Raw genomic sequence first — 23500 nt, forward strand, 5'->3', positions numbered from 1 at the left:
GATAGAGGAGGAGATGAAAATGCTTTTCAAACTGTGTAAAGTCATCAGGTCAAGAGCACACTGATACCAATACCATACATTCAGCAGCTTTATTCAGTACACAGATTAAACAACGAGAAGGACATCGGATCAATGAACCTTTGTACAAACATTGCTGAGTACAAACTCTGTGCAGGTCAGAAACAGTCAAAAACCATTTGACTGTGACTCAGAATAAACTCTACATTTCCTACAGAAAGGTTGCATTACTCTAGCCAAATAGCACTATGAATTTCACTGTCTTTCTACACAACAGACTCAGAGAACACCAGCTGCAGGGACAGGGGACCTTCCTTTCTAAATCCGAGGGTAGAGAAACATCCTTATTAAGGAAATTCCAAGCAGAGGTCTGTGTTCTCCTCAGAGCAGCTGGAGAGTGTGTGGAGAGACGGGGGACCCGTCTACTTTTTCATTACCAGTGACAGTGAGGGTTGAGACAAGGGCATTAACCTCTCCTCCTCCCAACTCAACCCTGTGAAGGCAGGGCTAAGCTGGGGCATACCACATCAGTCAAGACTCAGCTCCTAGGGCCGCTCTACTAGTTAATAAAGATAGTTCATCTCTTGACTCGTAGAGTCAGTTTTTTTTCCTTACTCGATGTCCAGTCATACCGCTCTCTTGGAGTTTTCCTTTTCCTGTACTGACATAATGTGACAAACAACTACAGACAGTAAAATAGCAACAATCCTCCCAGTCCTTCCGTCACAATAACGTCACTGCTTCTATTACATTTCTATCAGCTAATGAGACTGGGAAATCTCTGGGCTGGGGGGTGCTGCAGTGCTCTGGTTTGATAAACGGCTGTTTGATGTGGCTGGCTTCCACCTGCCAAGAGCACTCGGAGTCCTGGCAGGCAGGCAGGCAGGCAGGCAGGCAGGCAGGCAGGCAGGCAGGCAGGCAGGCGTGTTGGGTTGGATAACTCTGCAGTCATAGAGGGTGGTGTTAGATGCCACTGCTATACAGATGTAGGATCTTCATTTTGTTGCTGAGAATTTTCCTGCTAAGCAAGAAATGCAAAAGTGTAGTGTATTTAAGTTTTAAAAAGGCTTCTAAAGTTAGTAATTTCCACTTTCAAATTTCAGACTTGATCCCCCCCCCAAAAAAAATACAACAAATAAACCCCTACAAGAATTTCCATTAATTATAATCGACATAATAATTCACATTTCATGTTGATCAAATTAAGATCCTACATCTGTACTGTTGGGAAGAGGAAGTGAATAGGGCATTTTCAGATGAAGCCATGTAAAGCCCAGGGACAGTGGCTCAGGGACTTGGCATGGATTATGGCCCATCATCATGGTGACAGAGCCATGGCAGGAGAAACGTCATTCAGGGCCAGCCATGGAACCATTTAACTAAAGTGCTCGATCAATGGAGTCATTAGGAAAAAGGGTTTCACTGAAGCACGGTGTGCGTGCTTGCATGCGTGTGTGTTTATTTAGTTTCACAGTAAGTCTGCTAATTGTATAAATCTTAATTGATTCCTCTCAAACAAGAATTGTTGCAACTCAATTATATTGACATGGCTAATAAAGGAACAAATGATGCTCTCAAATCGGCGACTACATCAGCCTATCTTTCTTGAATCCAAGTCCCTACATTTGTAATGACTTCACTCAACAAAAAAATCAAATACAAACATATTTGTCTCTTGATTGATAGAGTAGAAAATGCATGTTAAAGGTCTATTAAAAAGGGAGATATGATGATGTTTCATAGCCAAACACGCACACACACCACTTGTCACAACATGGCTAGCTTCCAAGTCAGTTTTGATCCACACTAATGCAGCAGTCACCTTGTCTGCTCTTGTTCAGGATTATAAGGAAGTATAAGATTAGCACATTTTAAAAAGTATTTATCTTCCTTAGCTTTTAGAAAGCTTGTTTAATCTGTCCACCAATATTACACCATGGCTGTGTTTACACAGGCAGCCCAATTCTAATATTTGTTCCCCTAATTGGTCTTTTGACCAATCAGATCAGCTCTGAAAAAGATCTGATGTGAAAAGATCTGATGTGATTGGTCAAAAGACCAATTAGTAGAAAAAATATCAGATTTTGTCTGCCTGTGTAAACACAGCCAATGTACTGCACCTGTCTGTCTGTGGCGAGGCGGCTCCAAACTATACATAGAAAAGTGGCAAAATTGAGTTTTTCCTATTATCCTATTAATTGAGATCACAGTTTGTTATGCTATTATCTGGAACCAAGACAACACCTCAAAATGTAGTTAATCTGGATCCTTCTTTAATAAACCAACAACAAGTTCTTCTTTTTCTATTTCTAAAGCTTGGTGAAGATGCTTAATACACAGTCCAGCATTCTGCAGGATCCTAATTGGACTAGACAGACATGATCTTTAGAGTGCACAACGGCATTATCCCACCAACCTGTCAATTCTCTTGTGCAGTCATGCATCAGTCAGATCCTATGATGATCAGGATTTAATTGTGTGTGTGTGTGTGTGTGTGTGTGTGTGTGTGTGTGTGTATAGGAGAAGGGGGGTCAGGATGTGCTTGAAGAGGGATAGCAGTATGGGGGGTTGAAAACAGCACTAACCAAGATAAGCAGCTTTGGATAATGAATGAATGGATGACTGTAGTACTAGTGTACTCATTGGGATTTTGAACAGGCGTGCGCCAACCAGGATGCAGAAATGAATAGCCAAGCTGATGAGTGTGTGCTGGAAAACCATGAGCAAAAGGCTTGTCCCCAGCTATTAGCATCACAATAATAAGCTAAACCGCATGCATGACTTCACACTGACAACATGCATGTTCATGCCGTGCTTGACCGAGCATAGGTTCAACACATGTGTTACACACACACTATGCCCTGCAAACAAAAGGTATCAATAAGACGTCCCCAGAACGTCAGGAGATTGTGTCATGGTCCCCTGTTTGCTTGGATGTGTTGTTTATATATATATAGCACACCAACCCTAATAAAAGGATGACACATTACATTTCTACTGCACAACTACATCTCTATAACCTAGATACAACACAGTGCACATTCATTACCAATGAAGACTTGGGACCTCATCTTAAAAGAGCACAGCAAGCAAATGTGTCAGAGTGCACGAAAACGAGTGTGGCTGGATCAACTGTCACTGTATGAGCATACTTAAAATCTGCATCTCATCATATCAATAACAACCCATCTGAGGTCAGAGAGAAGTGTTAGACAGATGTGTCAGACATTCCTGCTTTCAAGCTGACGCTTGCATCAAAAGAGGGAACAGCCTCATGCAAAGTCCTGCTAATAAGATAAGGGATCCAGAAGAGCTGATATAGATCGTAGAGTTGGTGAAACTGAGAAATGAGGCAAAGCAAGAGTGAGCAGGTTGCTTAGAATGGCTATAAATACTACACATCCTCAGACAGACGCAAGCAGTCCTGCTGCACCCTCTCATTGATACTATTAGAATAAAGAACATCCTGAATCAAAACAGATTTGGTGTTACATGAGAAATGAGTGAATCCAAGTGCACATGGTTTACATATGGACATGGGCACAGAGAGTAGGGAGGAATAGGAAGGTAGAGAGAACGAGAGAGGAAGAATTACAGCAAGACAGACAGAGAGAAAACAAGTAACAGTGGTTCATTTTTTTAAACTTCATTTAAGCTGGGTGTCATGCTGATGTAATGGGGTAAGATTCAACAAATATTCATATTATATACAGTTGAAGTCGGAAGTTTACATACACTTAGGTTGGAGTCATTAAAACTGGTTTTTCAACCACTCCACAAATGTATTGTTAACAAACTATAGTTTTGGCAAGTCGGTTAGGACATCTACTTTGTGCATGACACAAGTAATTTTTCTAACAATTGTTTACAGACAGATTATTTCACTTATAATTCACTGTATCAATTCCAGTGGGTCAGAAGTTTACATACACTAAGTTGACTGTGCCTTTAAACAGCTTGGAAAACTCCAGAAAATTATGTCCTGGCTTTAGAAGCTTCTGATAGGCTAATTGACATCATTTGAGTCAATTGGAGGTGTACCTGTGGCTGTATTTCAAGGCCTACCTTCAAAATCAGCGCTTCTTTGCTTGACATCATGGGAAAATCAAAAGAAATCAGCCAAGACCTCAGAAAAAAATTGTAGACCTCCACAAGTCTGGTTCAACCTTGGGAGCAATTTCCAAACGCCTGAAGGTACCACGTTCATCTGTACAAACAATAGTACGCAAGTATAAACACCATGGGACCACGCAGCCGTCATACCGCTCAGGAAGGAGACGCGTTCTGTCTCCTAGAGATTAACCTACTTTGGTGTCGAAAAGTGCAAATCAATCCCAGAACAGCAGCAAAGGACCTTGTGAAGATGCTAGAGGAAACAGGTACAAAAGTATCTATATCCACAGTAAAACGAGTCCTATATCGACATAACCTGAAAGGCCACTCAGCAAGGAAGAAGCCACTGCTCCAAAACCGCCATAAAAATGCCAGACTACGGTTTGCAACTGCACATGGGGACAAAGATCGTACTTTTTGGAGAAATGTCCTCTGGTCTGATGAAACAAAAATAGAACTGTTTGGCCATAATGACCATCGTTATGTTTGGAGGACAAAGGGGGAGGCTTGCAAGCCGAAGAACCCCATCCCAACCATGAAGCACGGGGGTGGCAGCATCATGTTGTGGGGGTGCTTTGCTGCAGGAGGGACTGGTGCACTTCACAAAATAGATGGCATCGTGAGGAGGAAAATTATGTGGATATATTGAAGCAACATCTCAAGACATCAGTCAGGAAGTTAAAGCTTGGTCGCAAATGGGTCTTCCAAATGGACAATGACCCCAAGCATACTTCCAAAGTTGTGGCAAAATGGCTTAAGGACAACACAGTCAAGGTATTGGAGTGGCCATCACAAAGCCCTGACCTCAATCCCATAGAAAATTAGTGGGCAGAACTGAAAAAGCGTGTGCGAGCAGAGGCCTACAAACCTGACTCAGTTACACCAGCTCTGTCAGGAGGAATGGGCCAAAATTCACCCAACTTATTGTGGGAAGCTTGTGGAAGGCTACCCGAAATGTTTGACCCAAGTTAAACAATTTAAAAGCAATGCTACCAAATACTAATTGAGTGTATGTAAACTTCTGACCCACTAAGAATGTGATGAAAGAAATAAAAGCTGAAATAAATCATTCTCTCTGATATTATTCTGACATTTCACATTCTTAAAATAAAGTGGTGATCCTATCTAACCTAAGACAGGGAATTTTTACTAGGATTAAATGTCAGGAATTGTGAAAAACTGAGTTTAAATGTATTTGGCTAAGGTGTATGTAAACTTCCGACTTCAACTGTGTACACATCACATACCTGACTCCATTTTAAGGATATGCATATTATTGGTACCATTTGAAAAGAAACACTGAGGTTTGTGGAAATGTGAAAGGAATGTAGGAGAATATAACACAATAGATCTGGTAAAAGATAATACAAAATAAAAAAAACGTTATTTTGTCTTTTTTTGTACCATCATCTTTGAAATGCAAGAGAAAGGCCATAATGTATTATTCCATCCCAGCTGCAATTTAGATTTTGGCCACTAGATGACAGCAGTGTATGTGCAAAGTTTTAGACTGATTCAATGAATCATTGCATTTCTGTCCAAAATGTTGTAACAAGACTACCCAAATGTGTCTAATTTGTTTATTAATAACTTTTTATGTTCAAAACTGTGCACTCTCCTCAAAAAATAGCATGGTATTCTTTCACTGTAATAGCTACTGTAAATTGGACTATGCAGTTAGATTAACAAGAATTTAAGCTTTCTGCCAATATCAGATATGTCTATGTCCTGGGAAATTTTCTTGTTACTTACTTACTTACTTACTCATGCTAATTGCATTAGCCTACGTTAGCTCAACCATCCCTTGGACGGGACACTGATCCCGAAGATTAAGTTACAAGGCAATACTAACATTAACAAAGCATACTTATAGGCATATTCTGTAGATCATATTCTGTAGATATGGACAAAGACATGCCTATTAGACCAGAGAACTAGAAGTCTAGGAAATGAGAATTGATCATACAACCTTCCTCCATGGACAGGATACAGGATACGAGAGAGAACAACAGACCTTCATATCTGAAGGTGTAAAACCAACCACCATTGACCAATCAAACGATACCAAGTTTACAGTAACCTAATCACCCATGCCCAATCTCCACAAGGTGTCACAGCATCTAAAGGCCTGTGTGCGTGATTAGACCAATGTAAATAAGATAGAATCCCTGAGAGGACAACAAAAACCCCTTTGCATAGAGTCATTTCTCTTTCTATCCCTCAACTTGAGCAAGACAAAGGAGCTGATTGTGGACTACAGGTAAAGGAGGGTCGAACACGCCCCCATTCTCATCGACGGGGCTGTAGTGGAGTGGGTCGAGAGTTTCAAGTTCCTTGGTGTCCACATCACCAGCAAACTATCATGGTCCAAACACACCAAGACAGTCGTGAAGAGGGCACGACAACACCGTTTTCCCCTCAGGAGACAGAAAAGAAAAATACAAAATGTATTTTACCTTTATTTAACTAGGCAAGTCAGTTAAGAACAAATTCTTATTTTCAATGACGGCCTAGGAACAGTGGGTTAACTGCCTTGTTCAGGGGCAGAACGACAGATTTGAACTTGCAACCTTTCAGTTACTAGCCCAACGCTCTAACCACTAGGCTACCCTGCCACCCCAAGATTTGGCATGGGTCCCAAGATCCTCAAAAAGTTCTACAGCTGCACCATCAAGAACATCCTGACCGGTTGCATCACCGCCTGGTATGGCAACTGCTCGGCATCGGACCGTAAGGCGTTACAGAGGGTAGTGTGTATAGCCCAGTACATCACTGGGGCCAAGCTTCCTGCCATCCAGGACCTATATACTAGGCGGTGTCAGAGGAAGGCCCAACAAAATTGTCAAAGACTCCAGTCACCCAAGTCATAGACTGTTCTCTCTGCTACCACACGGCAAGCGGTACCGGAGCACCAAGTCTAGGTCCAAAAGGCTCCTTAACAGCTTCTACCCCCAAGCCATAAGACTACTGAACAATTAATCAAATGACCACCCGGATTATTTACATTGAACCCCCCCCCTTTTGTTTTTACACTGCTGCTGCTCGCTGTTTATTATCTATTATCACTTTACCCCTACCTACATATACAAATTGCCTCGACTAACCTGTACCCCCGTACATTGACTCAGTACCGGTACCCCCTGTATATAGCCTCATTATTGTTTTTTTGTGTCATTTCTTTTACTTTAGTTTATTTAGTAAATATTTTCTTAACTCTATTTTCTTAAAACGGCATTGTTGGTTAAGGGCTTGTAAGTAAGAAATCACTTTTTTTCAGAGATCACTTTATATACAGTTTCAGTTTGACACAACATACATAGTCACTACTCTTTATGTATATGATCCACATCTTTTGGTATTCTGCCACTTATTGTTTCCTAATCTTACTTCTAGCCTGTCCATGACCATCTTTACTTGGGTTCTCTTCCCCTTCTTGACACATACTTCAGGGCATAGATTATATTGGTGGCGTAACCATAGCAACGACACAAAAAATAATACAGACATTCATTCATAATGCAGGTGCATGTCCAAGGACACCCACAGGACTAGGCAAAGGCCTCCCTCAAGCCCACAATGGCCCAGTCACACACACAGACACAAGGGCCTCCCCCCAAGCCCACACTAATTGTGCTCACCACTCCGAGATGCACAACACATGCACCGGAAAATCCCTCATAGAAACAAACCCATTCTTCAGTAAGAAGGCCCTCTAACATCCGCCTGAATTGCCCTAGAGGAACCAACTTGAAAGAGTTTTGGAGATCATTCCACATGAGAAGCACAAAAAAACGAAAAGCAGATTTCCCTAACTGGGTGGAGATTGAAGGCATCTCCAGGGTTAGCCATCCCTGAGTCTGGGTCTGGTAACTGGGTGGAGATTGAAGGCATCTCCAGGGTTAGCCATCCCTGAGTCTGGGTCTGGTAACTGAGTGGAGATTGAAGGCATCTCCAGGGTTAGCCATCCCTGAGTCTGGGTCTGGTAACTGGGTGGAGATTGAAGGCATCTCCAGGGTTAGCCATCCCTGAGTCTGGGTCTGGTAACTGGGTGGAGATTGAAGGCATCTCCAGGGTTAGCCATCCCTGAGTCTGGGTCTGGTAACTTACACATCTGAAGGTTAACAATGAGGTAAGTTATGGCGGAGGTTTATGCAAGTGGGCTTATAGACAAAAAATAATGCAATGCATCGATCTACGAGACTTAATGGAGGGCCAACCTACTTTCTGATATAAAATGCAATGATGTGTACTGAACTGATCGCCCATAATAAAGTGCAATGCGCTGTGATAAACTGCATCCAATGGCTTCAATACAGAGGCAAGTGCATTCAAATAGACCAGTGGTCACCAACCTTTTCTGAGTCAAGATCACTTTTGCATTCAAAAAGATCACTTTCGCAATCAAAAAGCAAGCCGGGATCTACCGCTCAGATGTTTTTTTACATGACTTAAAAACATGAACCTAATAAAAACAGTTCTGTAGGAATGAGGTTTGTGCAGTAGGCCTAATACATTATCACAGCATATTGGCTATATGACTGGCCTGCCAATATTGTTCTTCTCAGACAATATTAGCTTTGACAACAAAATAGATCAGTTGGTGTAGCACTTACAAGGCACAGCTGAGCATAAACTGAAATAATTTGCTTTTTTATTTGATTGGACTGATGGTACCTGCATATGATGGTAATGGTGTTTTCAAGACAACTGGGAACTCGGCAAAAACGAGATCAAATCATGACGTCAGTGAACTTTAGGTCGGAAAGTCGGAGCTCTAGAAATATGCCCGAGTTTCCGAGTTGGATGACCGTTCAAAACTATTTTCCCCAGTCTGATATCGTTTTTTTAGAGTTCCCAGTTGTCGTGAACGCATTGAAGTCGGAGATTTTTGAGTTCCCAGTTGTTTTGAACACGGCATTAGTCTCAGCGGAGGGAGGGACAGAGCAGCACAGGGTCCGCCTCTCACGGTCCCTGCTCTGTCCTTTCTTTCCTCCGATGAGACTGACCAGAGAGAAGACAGTCTTCCACCTGATGGCGAAACTCGAGTCGCCCCGCATCTGCCCCAGGCACACATTCATGTTGTTCCTATGACCAGAAAACATGAAATAGGCATACTCTTCGATATTAAAATAGACACGACCAGTTGCTAATAATAATACGAATGCTTGGCTACTCATTAATTGCAGCTGCAGCGCGAATGGAAGTAGAGAGAAGCGTATTTTGTAATAGTGTTGAATAAAAACAGCGTTGACAGTGCTGAATAAAACTTAAACATGAACTCACTCATAAAAACAGCAGTTATTTGCTATATTATCGATAAAATATACATTATCTATATCTGTATTATTGTGTCTGGTCATGGTTTTAAAAGTCATGAAATCTCACCTAGGTTAGTACCAAACTTTGCTGTAGCCACTGTCGTGGAAGCTGTAAATAGGCACAGTGATTTGAGCTATCCATTTGGCCAGCACACTTTACAGACAAATGTAATGTTTCAAAATGGGAACACTAACTATCCGGTGCGCAGGGTTACCGCCAACAGCTCAACACGTAGAAAATGCCTTTATCGTTGGCTTTTCTATAAAAATGTTTGCTGATCGCCATAGTCAATAACCAGAATGAATGTTGAGTGAATGATTTGTTTACTGCGGCTTGCTGACGTCACGAAAATGTTGCGTGCGCATCGATGTGGCTGGAAGTCTTGCATCGTTATGATTCTGAACGGCCACACAGCTAGTGACAATGACAAGGAGCTGCCATGTGGGGGGTCGTAGGTGGCTCGTTTCAACTCATTGTGTCTTGTTATGGATACCATGTCTTGTTTTGAGGAGTTTTGACTGATGTCATGTCTATGCTAATATGTCCAAAAATGTGCTAGCTTGCTAACCAACAACTGTAACGATGTATTTCAAATCAAACGTTATTTGACACATGCTTCGTAAACAACAGGTGTAAACTAACAGTGACATGCTTTCTTACTGGCCCTTCCCAACAAGGCAGAGTAAAAAAATTAAATTAAAAAAAATATATATATAATAACGCGAGGAATAAATCGGAAATTACTAACTATAACTTTGTTATATAGGGGGTACCTGTATCTAGTCGATGTGCAGGGGTATGAGGTAGATATGTACATATGGGTAGAGGTTAAGTGACTAGGCAACAGGATATATAATAAGCAGGAGCAGCATATGTGATGAGTCAAAAGAGTTAGTGCAAAGGATGGTCAATGAGGATAGTCCGGGCAGATCGTCCGACAGAAAATACTTATACTGTAGTTACTGTAAACTAGAGGACAGAAAACACATACTGTAGTTACTGCAGACAGAAAACACTTATACTGTAGTCTATTATTATTTTTATTTAACCATTATGTAACTAGGAAAGTCAGTTAAGAACAAATTCTTATTTATAATGACGGCTTACACCGGCCAAACCCAGACAACACTGGGCCAATTGTGCGCTGCCCTATGGGACTCCCAATCACGGGCGGTTGTGATACAGCCTGGATTCAAACCAGGGTGACTATAGTGACACCTCAAGCACTGAGATGCAGTGCCTTAGACCGCTGCGCCACTCGGTAGCCCAGAAAACCCTTATACTGTAGTTACTGCATACTAGAGGACAGAAAACACTTTTACTGTAGTTACTGTAGACTAGAGGACAGAAAACACTTTTACTGTAGTTACTGTAGACTAGAGGACAGAAAACACATACTGTTGTCATGACTTGACTTTAACATTAATCTGAAGACTTATTTATCTAGTTACCTAAATAGGTTTAATTGTTAACCGATTAAATTAGTCATGTAACAATTAACTCATTAGGATCTGGGGCACCACAAGAGCAGTTCTTTAAAGAGTTACCATCTCCTGAATTAAACTCTAAAGGTCTCTAACTATCACATCTATAAACAGTCAACTTATTAATCATAACCTTGTATCATCATTCTGAACAGTCATAACTTCCTTGCATCTGCAAAAACCTGAGTCTTACTTATGATTCAGTACTACACAAATTGGTTTAATTATTTATTTACTAGCTAATTAAATGGTAACACAGGATAAACATACACACTTAATACATTAGAAACAGGTCCCTAGCGGACTGATACAATATGGCTGCTTGTTACAAAAGACATGGAGAGGGCGAAAGAGGGACAGAGACACTTAACGTTGGTACATTTAGAAACTACTCTCACTTATGTGACACACACAGTGGTCTCCCGAGTGACGCACTGATCTAAGACACTGCATCTCAGTGCAAGAGGCGTCACTGCAGTACCGAATCCAGGCTGCATCACATCTGGCTGTGAGTGGGAGTCCCATAGGGCGGCATACAATTGGCCCAGCGTCGCCGGGGTAGGCCGTCATTGTAAATAAGAATTTGTTCTTAACTGACTTGCCTAGTTAAATAAAAGGTAAAAAAAAAATAGTAATTTTATACTTGCACACGAACCGCTGCCTGCTTGGAGTAAGAAATCATGAATGTATTTACATGAAATGCCTTGGTTCGCCGTGTATCTCTCTCGGAACCGGGCTGCTTTGGAAAGGGGGTTGGGCCTTTTTGCGGCACACTTGTAAGCCTTTGATTGTCCAAAAGGGAGTCTTCTACTGTCTCTTCTACTGTTGTTCTCCTCTGCAGTTGTCCAGTATCCGGTGTTTTGTCGCGTAATCCTGAACAGAATTACAGAGTTTATTCTCCATCCATTCGCTCTGGAAGATGCTTCTTTGAAGATGGGCTAACCAGCTGTGTTGATGGTTCCCAGTGAGAGTAGCGTAATACGATGGTTTGAACAGAGTAGTAAAATGGTCCCACTTAAATTAACTTTCAAAGATACTTTACTTAGGACAGCTAATCAGCCGTACCAGTGATTGTCCGGGAGGTGAGTTCATCGTTTCTACCTCGTGTTGAGATTCAGAGTTCAGACCACTTTAAACGTAAGCTGCAACTCCACGTCTCTCTGGTCTGATGTGTTTTTTTCTTAACCCATCATTTTATGAAATATGTTCAAAAGGGGCGGTTCCGTCAGGCTGACACGCTCTCTGACCTCACTCTGGGGCGTGACTTGTCACTGTGCAAAGCTTATGTAAAACAATTATCTCTTATAGCTTCAGAAATCACATCCCTCTCTTAACAAAAACACTTTCATAATATTTCATGCACAATGCATAGGATGGACACTTCATACATGTAATGGGTTTACTTTCCAAGTTACAGTATTTCCTTTATAAAAATTTTAATGACATCACAAAATAACAAAGAAAATGACATGAGTGTTCTATAGATCGCCTCTGACCATTCCCCACGTTCTATGTTAGAAATATTGTTCCAGTATTCGCTTTTGAACGTGTTAGAGTTTCAGCGGGAAAAGGTCTGTTGAAACAAAGGACATTCCTTCTGTCCTTGGGTGAACCTTGGAGAGGGAGAGCTGAATGTTCTCTCCTTGATTTACAACAGGGCGTGTGAGAGGGGGTCAGAGTGAAGTTATTCATTGCAAACCTGATCTGACCTAATTGGATTCTTGTAGACAGTCATGACACTGTAGTGGAGTGGATAGACATGACACAAAGTACAATGCTGGGCTCGACTCAGTGAGAATGAACAGGTCCTAGTCAGTCCAATGAAATGGCCTTTCATTCATGTTCCTAACCTGGCCATTAACTAGCTCTCCTCAGGCAGTCAGACAGTCAGAGGGTCAGTCAGTCAGACTGGAAGACTGGCAAACCGAGAACGCCACAGGGCAAGATAACATCAGAAGGGTGATATGAGGAGAGGAATGAATTCATCCAGCACACAAAACACTAACAAATCTAAACATAGTTACAAGACAAACAAACTGAAGAACTGAATAAAGTCTGACTGACTGAATAAAACACAGACTGACTCTAAGAAATGAAAGTTAGACTCCATTCACTGTAGAGAGCTTTCTCTGTGGCTGTTTCTTCGTAGAAAATGTAATCACAGCACAGTGAGGAGGGAGATGACTGCACCTCCCACTGCTATTTGAGGCGGCTGCATCTTTTTCACATGACTTTGTGCAACGTGAGCGAGAGCTGCCCGCCAAACAGCTGCAGTTTTGTCTTCTGTGTCTGCTCCGCACTGCTTCCCCTGAGCCCTACCTCTGAGGTAATTGAAACACAAGACTGCGCACCACAAGACTGTATTAGCTCACCAAGCTAAAGTCTAAGCATGGAGAGCCAACACAAGTCCTCAGGTCTCAAACAAGGCCACTCATGGCATGAGCTTCACTGAACTACCTCCACTACACATATGCTTCTGATACAGTACCAGTCAAAAGTTTGGACACACCTACTCATTCATGGGTTTTTTCTTATTTTTTACATTGTAGAATAATAGTGAAATCATCCACATTTTAAATAACACATATGGAATCATGTAGTAACCAAAAAAGTGTTAAACAAATCTAAATATATTTTATATTTGAGATTCTTCAAAGTAGCCAACCTTCACCTTGACTGCTTTGCACACTCTTGGCTTCATGAGGAATGATTTTGCAACAATCTTGAAGTAGTTCTCACATATGCTGAGCACATGTTGGCTGCTTTTCCTTCACTCTGCGGTTCAACTCATCCCAAACCATCTCAATTGGGTTGAGGTCAGGTGATTGTGGAGGCCAGGTTATCTGATGCAGCACCATCACTGTCCTTGGTCAAATAGCCCTTACACAGCCTTGAGGTGTGTTTTGGGTCATTGTCCTGTTGAAAAACGAATGACTGTTCTACTAAGCGCAAACCAGATGGGATGGCATATTGCTGCAGAATGCTGTGGTAGCCATGCTGGTTAAGTGTGCCTTGAATTCTAAATAAATCACAGACAGTGTCACCAGCAAAGCACCCCCACACCTCCTCTTCCATGCTTCATGGTTGGAATCACACATGTGGAGATCATCCGTTCACCTACTCTGCGTCTCACGAAGACACGGCGGTAAGAACTAAAAATCTCAAATTTGGACTCATCAGACCAAAGGACAGATTTCCACCAGTCTAATGGCCATTGCTCGTGTTTGTTGGCCCAAAGCAAGTCTCTTCTTCTAATTGGTGTCCTTTAGTAGTGGTTTCTTTGCAGCACTTCAACCATGAAGGCCTGATTCACGCAGTCTCCTCTGAACAGTTGATGTGTCTATTACTTGAACTCTGTGAAGCATTTATTTGGGCTGCAATCTGAGCTGCAGTTAACTCTAATGAACTTATCCTCTGCAGCAGAGGTAACGGGGTCTTCCTTTCCTGTGGCGGTCCTCATGAGAGCCAGTTTCATCATAGCGCTTGATGGTTTTTGTGACTGCACTTGAAGAAACCTTCAAAGTTCTTGACATTTTCTGAATTGACTGATCTTCATGTCTTAAAGTAATGATGGATTGTTGTTTCTCTTTGCTTATTTGAGCTGTTCTTGCCATAATATGGACTTTTACCAAATAGGGCTATCTTCTGTATACCACCCCTTTATTCATTTGAACCTTTATTTAACTGGGCAAGTCAGTTAAGAACAAATTCTTATTTACAATGACGGCCTACCCCAGACGATGCTGGGCCATTTTGCGCGCCACCCTATGGGACTCCCAATCATGGCCGGTTGTGATACAGCATGGAATCGAACCAGGGTCTGTAGTGACGCCTCTAGCACTGAGATGCAGTGCCTTAGACCGCTGCACCACTCGGGAGCCCTACCTTGTCACAACACAACTGATTGGCTCAAACGCATTAAGAAGGAAATAAATTCCACAAATTAACAAGACACACCTGTTAATTGAAATGCATTCCCGGTGACTACCTCACGAAGCTAGTTGAGAGAATGCCAAGAGTGTGCAAAGCTGTCATCAAGGCAACGGGTGGCTACTTTGAAGAATCTCAAATATAAAATATACACTACCGTTCAAAAGTTTGGGGTCACTTAGAAATGTCCTTGTTTTTGAAAGAAAAGCTAATTTTTTGTCCATTAAAATAACATTGATCAGAAATACAGTGTAGGCATTGTTAATGTTGTAAATGACTAAAACTGGCCTTTAGACTAGTTGAGTATCTGGAGCATAGTAAAAATAAAGAAAAACCCTTGAATGTGTGTCCAAACTTTTGACTGGTACTGTATGTCCAGGAGATGGATCGCCTCCTCACGGCATTTGAACTGAAGCACTTCCCACAGAAGTTAAGGCAATGCAAGGTCTGTCTCTCTGTTGACCAATTAATAATGGATCAACTGAACAGCTGACTAACAATATAAATCTAAGTCATTTCTAGTCTAGGCCAACAACACAGCCACTGAAGCAGTGGACACAGGTAATTCAGTACAATGCATCATTGTATGGTGCAAGCTGCTGCAATTTGTCCCCTAGAAGTGAAAGAGGGGTAATCTCCATAGACCAAATTATAATAAAGGATCTTCCTCCCATTGATGTGAATGATTGGAACGATCACATAAATGTGGGTCTCTGTGTCAATTCAAGTTTACCTGACCCACCACCAGAAATATCTCTGTGGGAATCACAGACTACAGCTTTTCAAATATTCCCTGAAGGTCCTGGAATGTTTCAAGTCCATTTATCCAGTTGGGCTTCCGAGTGGCGCAGCGGTCTAAGGCACTGCATCTCAGTGCTAGAGGCGTCATTACAGACCCTGGTTTGATTCCAGGCTGTATCACAACTGGCCGCGATTGGGAGTCCCATGGGGCGGCGCACAATTGGCCCAGCGTCATCCGGGTTAGGGTTTGGCCGGGGTAAGCTGTCATTATAAATAACAATTTGTTCTTAACTGACTTGCCTAGTTAAATAATGGTTAAATAAACTTTAAAAAGATGGGTCACTGCAACCTGGTCTCAGAGCATTTCGTATTATTCTGTATGTAAATCTGAGACACTCCATTTAGTATGATATGTTACATTTCGTATTGTTACATAAGACAGATGGTTATGACAGGTGGATGGGTGGTTGTATAACGTGAACGTCTCGCAACCCAAAGGTTGTGAGTTCGAATCTCATCACGGACAACATTAGAATTTTAGCTAATTAGCAACTTTTCAACTACTTACTACTCTTTATCTACTTTGCAACTACTTAGCATGTTAGCTAACCCTTCCTCTTTTAGCTAACCCTTCACCCAACCTTAAGCTTTTTAGCTAACTCCTAAACTTAACCCAAACCCTTAGCCTAGCTAGAATTCGTAACATAGCATACGTTTTGTAAATTCGAAACATCATATATTTCGCAAATACGTAACATATTGTACATTTAGCAAATTCATAACATATTGTACATTTAGCAAATTCATAACATATTGTACATTTTGCAAATTCATAACATATTGTACATTTTGCAAATTCATAACATATTGTACATTTAGCAAATTCTTAACATATTGTACATTTAGCAAATTCTTGTTACATATAAAAAACAAATTGTAGTATGTATCATATCATACTAATGGAGTCTTACAGATTTACGTACAGAATAATACGAAATGCTCTGAGACCAGGTTGGAATCCTGCTCAGAATCCTTTGATAAAATGTCTCACCTTTTCCTCCTGAAAAAAAACAATGGTATCAGAGATATGATACAGCAACTACATCCTTCAAGACAACTAACACGTTCAAATCATTACTCCCTCCCCAAAGCCTCTACTTTGATTAAAGTCGCTCAGTAGGTGCTGAAACGAAAGCTACTTTTAATGGAAGTGGCTGTCCATCCAGTACGTGCTGAAAGAGGTTAGTTAGCTCACAAGTTAGGCCTCAGTCTGATATTTTCACAAACTATATAATTCACTCTTTGAAACTGTATAACGTTAGTCACATATTACAACTCATAACCTCGATTCAATAGGGATTTAGGCAAAGTATCTCCTCGCCAGAAATATAAACTTGATAATTTGTGTGTTTTCTGTTGGCCATGTCCTCCCGTTTTATTTTTAATCTCGGCATATCTGTGAATGAATGAGTTTCTGCAAGTGGGATTACCTGATTATGTCATCGTTGTGTCCCAAGTAAAATTTTTGCTTGTGTTCCCGTGTGTTGTACACTACTCCCACACCGGCGACGAAGTAGACAATTTCCTTGGCCGCTGTGTAGTACAGGTTGTTGCGGCACTGATGTCCACGATACCCGTAAACCCACTCTAGTCGCAGGTGACAATTCGGAGCGGTCCTGTCAGCCATGTCCGTATTTCTTTTTTGTCGAGAGTTTTTGATATTTCTTCATTCACCAAGACGGATTTCATTCAATCCCGTATCCCTTAGTTCCACTGGAAATGCATCGTATCCGGTACAAGCGGTAACAGCGGGCATTCGAGTGCCATGTGCATAATAGTCTAACTGAGTCTAGTTTTACTTCGAGATTATATGCTTATCTTTCATTCAAAATGGTTAACTATGCCGTCCTTTTCATAGTGAAAACCATATATCTACCTCTACTTCAGCCTTAGGCTAGCTGCCCCTCTTGAGAGTCGAGGCAGGTCGAAGCTCTTGTCAAATCCTATAAAGATGGAGTTTTCGCGTTTATTTACAAGCACCGCCCCCAAATGTTATCTACATTGGTGATAGATCAACAATCTGTCCAATCACATCCCCAAATATCTATTTAGCGTTTGAAGGGATGTTCACGGACCAATGGCAATCATTATAATTGGACATGGACGTCCTCCCATAAAGAATGTGCTCTAACCCATGGTGTGAAGTCAATGACAGGAACATTTTGACAGCTGTCAATCCAAGTATATGGTGTCACCGTTTAATATTTTACCCCATTGCACATTTCTTCAACATTCTGCAGTAGTTTTTCTATCCATGCAAAGGCTCTATCCCACGGAAAGTAAGTCTACTTATATGTTTCAGAGACTATATAAATGCTGTTGAAAGTGACATTCAAAACATTAACTGTATAACTACAGCTAATACACCAACTGGATTCTTTTTTGAGAAAACACGCATTCAGGTTCACATTATGATACTTTTGACTCCCATCCTCCCAGCTTCTACTTTAAATAAAGTCGTTGTCTACTCAGTTGTTGCTGAAATAAAGGTCACATAATTTAGCGAATGAAACTTGGAATACAAAAAAAAAGCGCTCGAAAGGTTTGAGGAAACCCATTGATCATGCTTCACTTCAGAGAATACTATTTGTTCTCGCGGTAAATAGCCCAAAAAATCAATGTACCGGGTGGGAAGAGTTCGTACTATAATGGATGGGATGGTCCTAAAAGCAGTGCCAGGGCACACCGCCATCCGCTCAAGCATGCTGAGCGAGCTCAATCAAGTGCACACACAAGAGGACCTCCCCTCTCCTCCGTTGCTGGGAGTGACAGGACACTTGCTGCTTAAGCAACAAGCTTAGTGTTGATATCTAAACTCTAATTTACCTGACTAGCTACCTCTTCATTTATTTTAGCACCACAAGCAAATAAGACAAAATGGAGATACCTATGGATCCCTTGTTTCTTGCATGGAGCTACTTTAGAAGACGGAAGTTCCAACCATGTTCCAATATTTGTTCGAAGATATTGGAGGACAGTCCATACGACCAGGTAATTATAAGCTAAACTTGCTAGCTAGCTAGCTAGCTAGTTATTTTAGCTCTGCTAGCCAGCTCCAAGCATTAATCCAATTTAGCTAGCAGTAGCAAGCTAATGTTGATAGCATGCTTGCAAAATCTGCCATTGCTTGCTTGCTGGCTAGCTAGCTGTTTTGCTAGCACATTGTTAGCTAGCTAGGTAGTATTGGTTGCAAGAAAAAAACTACTTGTTAACTAGCTAGCTAGCCTAGCAATCATGTCTGGCAAATTTAGACATTAGCTAGTGCCCCACTGTCAATTTCATTTCACTTTTAGTTAATCTAGTTAATACTTTTTCTTGAAATGTGCTTTATATAATGCATGCATCAAATCTGTATTCATCTCTTCTCTCATAATTTCACTCACTGCTGTATTAAAAGGAACCTGACTCCTCATCATATATCTCTGAGGTAACCTCTTCCTTGCCATGCTGATTCTAACCTGGCATGTTGAAATACAAATAGAATGGATAGCTATTTAATTAATGAAATATCTGTAGTACATCTGTACTGGAGTTCCATACCTTGTAACATCACATTGTAAAATAAAATCTGACTCACTGTAAATATGCCTTAAACACCTGTTACTTCTTGGGCAGGCTGCATGGAGTCTGAAGACCCGTGCTCTGACAGAGATGGTGTACATTGATGAGGTGGAGGTGGACCAGGAGGGGATCGCTGAGATGTTGCTGGATGAGAGCTCCATCGCTCAGGTTGCTCGTAAGTCTGAACTCTGAACTGTCCCAGAGGGCCAAGAGTTTTTCCTGGTCAGGCCAAATGGTCAGGAAAAACTCTTGACCATACCCACAGTACAGCCTACTGAATCTCAAAGTCTGTCTCAATCACAAAAATATATAACCATTCTGATCTGGTAAAATCTGTCCAAAATGTTCTCAGCTCTTTGAATGTACTGTAATGAAGCTTTCTTTCAGGCCCTGGGACATCACTGAGGCTTCCAGGAACAAGCCATGGTGGTGGGCCTACTCCAGCCATCAGGTATGTGACATTTTAGAATTCACAACTATCTTGTATGTGTTAGGTAAGTATCCCAAGGCATTTCCCCTACTGAAATTGTGTAATTACTGTAACAATGTTTCTGACATTGAGTGGTGGGGAGCATTATGTTCCTTGAAAAGCATCAGATTAGTTCTGAATCTGAACTGAGCTTTTATGTCCTGAATCTAGGCCCATGACCCAATCGGGACGTCCTATCACAGGCTTTGTGAGGCCCAGTACCCAGTCTGGCAGACCAGGGACGATGGAACAAGCCATCAGGACCCCTCGCACCGCACACACTGCCCGTCCTGTCACTAGTGCGTCTGGGAGATTTGTCCGGCTGGGAACAGCCTCCATGTTGACCAATCCTGAGGGACCATTTATAAACTTATCTAGACTCAACTTAGCTAAATATGCCCAGAAGCCCAATTTATCCAAGGTAAGAGTATTTTTATGAATGTAATGCAATGAACATGGTATCTCCAAAAATATTTTTGTAATTGTACTTGTATTTATTTGGGTTATTCGGGTTCAATACATGTTATAACAATTTCTGTGGTTTTTTTTCTGCCCCCAGACCTTATTTGAGTACATCTTTCATCATGAAAATGATGTTAAAAATGTGAGTTGCCAATACAGATATACACTGAGTTTACAAAACATTAGGAACACCTGCTCTTTCCATGACATAGACTGACCAGGTGAATCAAGATGAAAGCTAGCATCACCTATTGGTGTCACTTGTTAAATCCACTCAATATTAGTGTATAGCTTTGGCTTTCCATGTTGTTTTTGTTTGTAAGTTTTACTCTAAAGCCATTTGTACCTTTTTTTGTTTGTGTACAGGCTTTAGACCTGGCTGCTCTGGCCACTGAGAATGCTCAGTTCAAAGACTGGTGGTGGAAAGTCCAGCTGGGGAAATGCTACTACAGGTAAAGCTTTAGATATTTACTTAGATCTCATACAACTGTTATTATACTATATTACCACTACAATTCTACTACATTGTGACTGTTTTCATTGACAGACTTGGTTTACACCGGGAATCAGAAAAACAGTTCCGATCTGCTCTCAATCACCAGGAGGTGGTGGACACATACCTCTATCTGGCCAAGGTAACAACATACAACCTACAATGTCCCTAACACTGTAAATACTGTGTAACTACAAGTGTAAAACCATGACACGAGGCTTCTCCGTAGCAGATAGCACGTGGTGCGTCACTCAACGCCGAGTTGTTTCTATAAGTCCAAATAGGTTTTTGTTTTTTATACATCCATCTACTGCCCTATATTTGTCACAAATTATATAAAAATACTTTTTGTTCTGTTTTGCCGCTAAAACAGGTCTATCAGCGGCTTGATCAGCCTATAACTGCACTGAACCTCTTCAAACAAGGTCTGGACCACTTCCCTGGGGAGGTCACTCTCTTAACAGGAATTGCTCGCATTCACGAGGCACGTGACATGATTCCTTTTTTGTTGTTGTTTGTTTGTGAAGCGTTCTCTTGCTTAAAGAAAGCACCGGTTGAAATCGGCATGTCAGATGTGTAATCTGAAATGATCAGCTGATTGCCCTGGAATTTAGAGCCTAATTGTTTTGCATCTCTAGTAGCTATTGAATAATTCTACTGTCAATTGAGAGAACCGATGCAGGTTGATCAGGAGGTCCAAAATCTGTATTTAATAGTATCTGTTATCTGCGTCTCTCACAGGAGATGAATAACATCACCTCAGCCACAGAGTACTACAAAGACGTCCTGAAGCAGGACAACACTCACGTTGAGGCTATCGCCTGCATAGGCAGCAATCACTTCTACACGGACCAGCCTGAGATCGCCCTGCGCTTTTATAGGTTAGTCACACACACACACATACCACTGCCTTTAATTCCCTCATTTTACTCTGATTATTATGGCTATGCCAGTGTGATATTAAAGAATGTTGATCATGTCAGTGGATACACATGCCTTGTGTGGTTGCGTTGATTTTACAGTTGTTTTCCCCTCTAACCCTCCCTTCCTGTAGACGGCTGCTGCAGATGGGAGTATATAATTGCCAGCTGTACAACAACCTTGGACTGTGCTGCTTCTATGCCCAGCAGTATGACATGACCCTCTCCTCCTTCGAGAGGGCTCTGGCCCTAGTGGCCAACGATGAGGAGCAGGCTGACGTCTGGTACAACATTGGACACGTAGCTGTGGTGCGTTAGCGTTAGCTTAGCACACACAGATGTTATTGTTACTGCATGAAGTTACTCTACAGCACCCTCTTCTGTATGCCAACTGGTTTCTCTTGGACAGGATCCAAACTCTGGCTGCGTGCTTTGAACATATAGCATGCTATCACTTCTTCACATTTCAGTTTATGTTACGTGCATCTTATGTTTCTCCCCACAGGGAATAGGAGACCTGACTCTGGCATCCCAGTGTTTTAAACTGGCCTTGGCCTTCAACAACGACCATGCTGAGGCCTATAATAACCTGGCTGTGCTGGAGCTACGCAGGGGACACATTGAGCAGGTGAATGAACTGGGGTTTCTAGATCTTAAAATATATCAAATTGATCAAATGTTAGTTTTGTTAAGAGAATTGAGAGAGTAAATCTGTTGTAAATTGCATACCTTCTTTCCAACTGGTGTAAGCTTCTTCCAGGCTTGCTCTTCTAAGGCGTTATACCAAGTGGTTATTTTCCATATAGTACAACACATTATGTAATTAGTCTTTAGGAGCATCTACAGTAGTCGACTGTTTATGATGTTTTGGTATAGAGTCTAATTCAGAATGGTTGTTTTTGATTTCCTCCTTTTCCTCACAGTCCAAAGCTTTCCTCCAGACCGCTGCATCACTCGCCCCTCACATGTATGAACCACACTTTAACTACTCCACTCTGTCAGACAAGGTAACGTGACACTTCATCAGCACTTTTTCATCTATTTAACTATTGACATGCAGCCTGCAGGGATCATATTAATTGATGTGCTGTTGTCTTCTGCTGTGTCCAGATTGGAGATCTGCAGAGTAGCTACACGGCAGCCCAGAGGTCGGAGGAGGCCTTCCCTGAGCATGTAGATACCCAACAGATCCTGAAACACCTGCGCCAGCACTTTGCTGTGCTGTGACCTACTGACCAACACACCTGACCTGAAAGTCCAGTCTGCCTGTGCGATAGCTCACTTACTCACTTGTCATAGAGTGCTGCTATTAAACAACAGTGACTGGCCTCCTCATGTAATGGTTAGACGTCTTCACAATCTACAGACAAATATTTTTCCTGCAGGGACACAACTGTTATTTGATGGTGACACTATACAGGCTAAATGATACCGAGGGCAATCTGGTTTGGGCAACTCGCTGCACAGACATTATTGTAAAACAGTAGTTTACAACTGCCTAGCCCAATGTAGGTCTTATTAGTTGTAATTTAAGTGTTTTATGTGCTTATTTTTCTCTTCACTGGTTGGTTCACAGGCTTGTAGAATAGTGTAAGGTACTTTTAAGCACCGATTAGTAAATGTACATAGTAAAGTATGAACATGGAAGAAACAAATATTTATAGTAAATGTATTTATACTGCTATCTTTTTATAGTGTATTCAGATGTATTTTTGTACTACCATTCCTCTTGTCACAATTGTTACGCGGAGTGGAACAGGGGAACCCAAGAGCAGACTCGGACAAGGAGACTGGGATGAAGTAACCCGGGTATTTATTGAAACACGGGGAGATGGAGTGCAGGTCAGGGGAAGCTCGGGCAGGTTGCTGGAAACCAAATGCTGAGGCTGGAGCGAGAGGGGTTGAGACAGGGTGAGCAGGTCCGGTGGGG

The 23500-nt window shown here is 41.7% G+C and overlaps 2 protein-coding genes and 1 long non-coding RNA gene across 6 annotated transcripts in view; 1 reads left to right on the plus strand and 2 right to left on the minus strand.

The window, feature by feature from the left end:
* The window catches only part of LOC115162319 (echinoderm microtubule-associated protein-like 5), a 55782-nt gene extending 38158 nt beyond the window's left edge, over positions 1 to 17624 (minus strand). For 2 of the 3 annotated variants that reach the window (XM_029713504.1, XM_029713506.1), the window contains exon 1: positions 17096 to 17624. In XM_029713504.1, the coding sequence (XP_029569364.1) occupies positions 17096 to 17292 (197 nt within the window). In that variant the 5' untranslated portion in view covers positions 17293 to 17624. Of the gene's footprint in view, positions 1 to 16656; positions 16666 to 17095 lie in introns of all 3 variants that reach the window. The other variant, XM_029713505.1, reaches the window with a different exon arrangement.
* Positions 76 to 10072, minus strand: LOC115162320 (uncharacterized). Its single transcript, XR_003869518.1, has 2 exons — positions 9517 to 10072; positions 76 to 960 (listed from the first exon to the last, which is right to left on the minus strand). It is a non-coding gene; the product is annotated as an uncharacterized LOC115162320 (long non-coding RNA).
* A 680-nt stretch (positions 17625 to 18304) lies between the features above and the next one.
* On the plus strand, positions 18305 to 23254 carry LOC115162321 (tetratricopeptide repeat protein 8). Of its 2 annotated transcripts, XM_029713507.1 has the most exons (14): positions 18305 to 18656; positions 19063 to 19092; positions 19281 to 19401; positions 19614 to 19677; positions 19867 to 20116; positions 20255 to 20299; positions 20524 to 20609; positions 20705 to 20792; positions 21024 to 21134; positions 21392 to 21531; positions 21705 to 21879; positions 22076 to 22198; positions 22494 to 22577; positions 22681 to 23254. In XM_029713507.1, exons 1-14 carry the CDS (start codon positions 18543 to 18545, stop codon positions 22795 to 22797), a joined length of 1548 nt encoding a protein of 515 aa, XP_029569367.1. In that variant the 5' UTR covers positions 18305 to 18542; the 3' UTR covers positions 22798 to 23254. The 2 variants fall into 2 exon arrangements, with proteins under 2 accessions (XP_029569367.1, XP_029569368.1); XM_029713508.1 differs by lacking the exon at positions 19063 to 19092 and having other exon boundaries at positions 18308 to 18656.
* Positions 23255 to 23500: the final 246 nt, after the last annotated feature.

Source organism: Salmo trutta, chromosome 25, assembly GCF_901001165.1.
Source record: "Salmo trutta chromosome 25, fSalTru1.1, whole genome shotgun sequence".
In the NCBI taxonomy this organism is placed as follows: Eukaryota; Metazoa; Chordata; class Actinopteri; order Salmoniformes; family Salmonidae; genus Salmo; species Salmo trutta.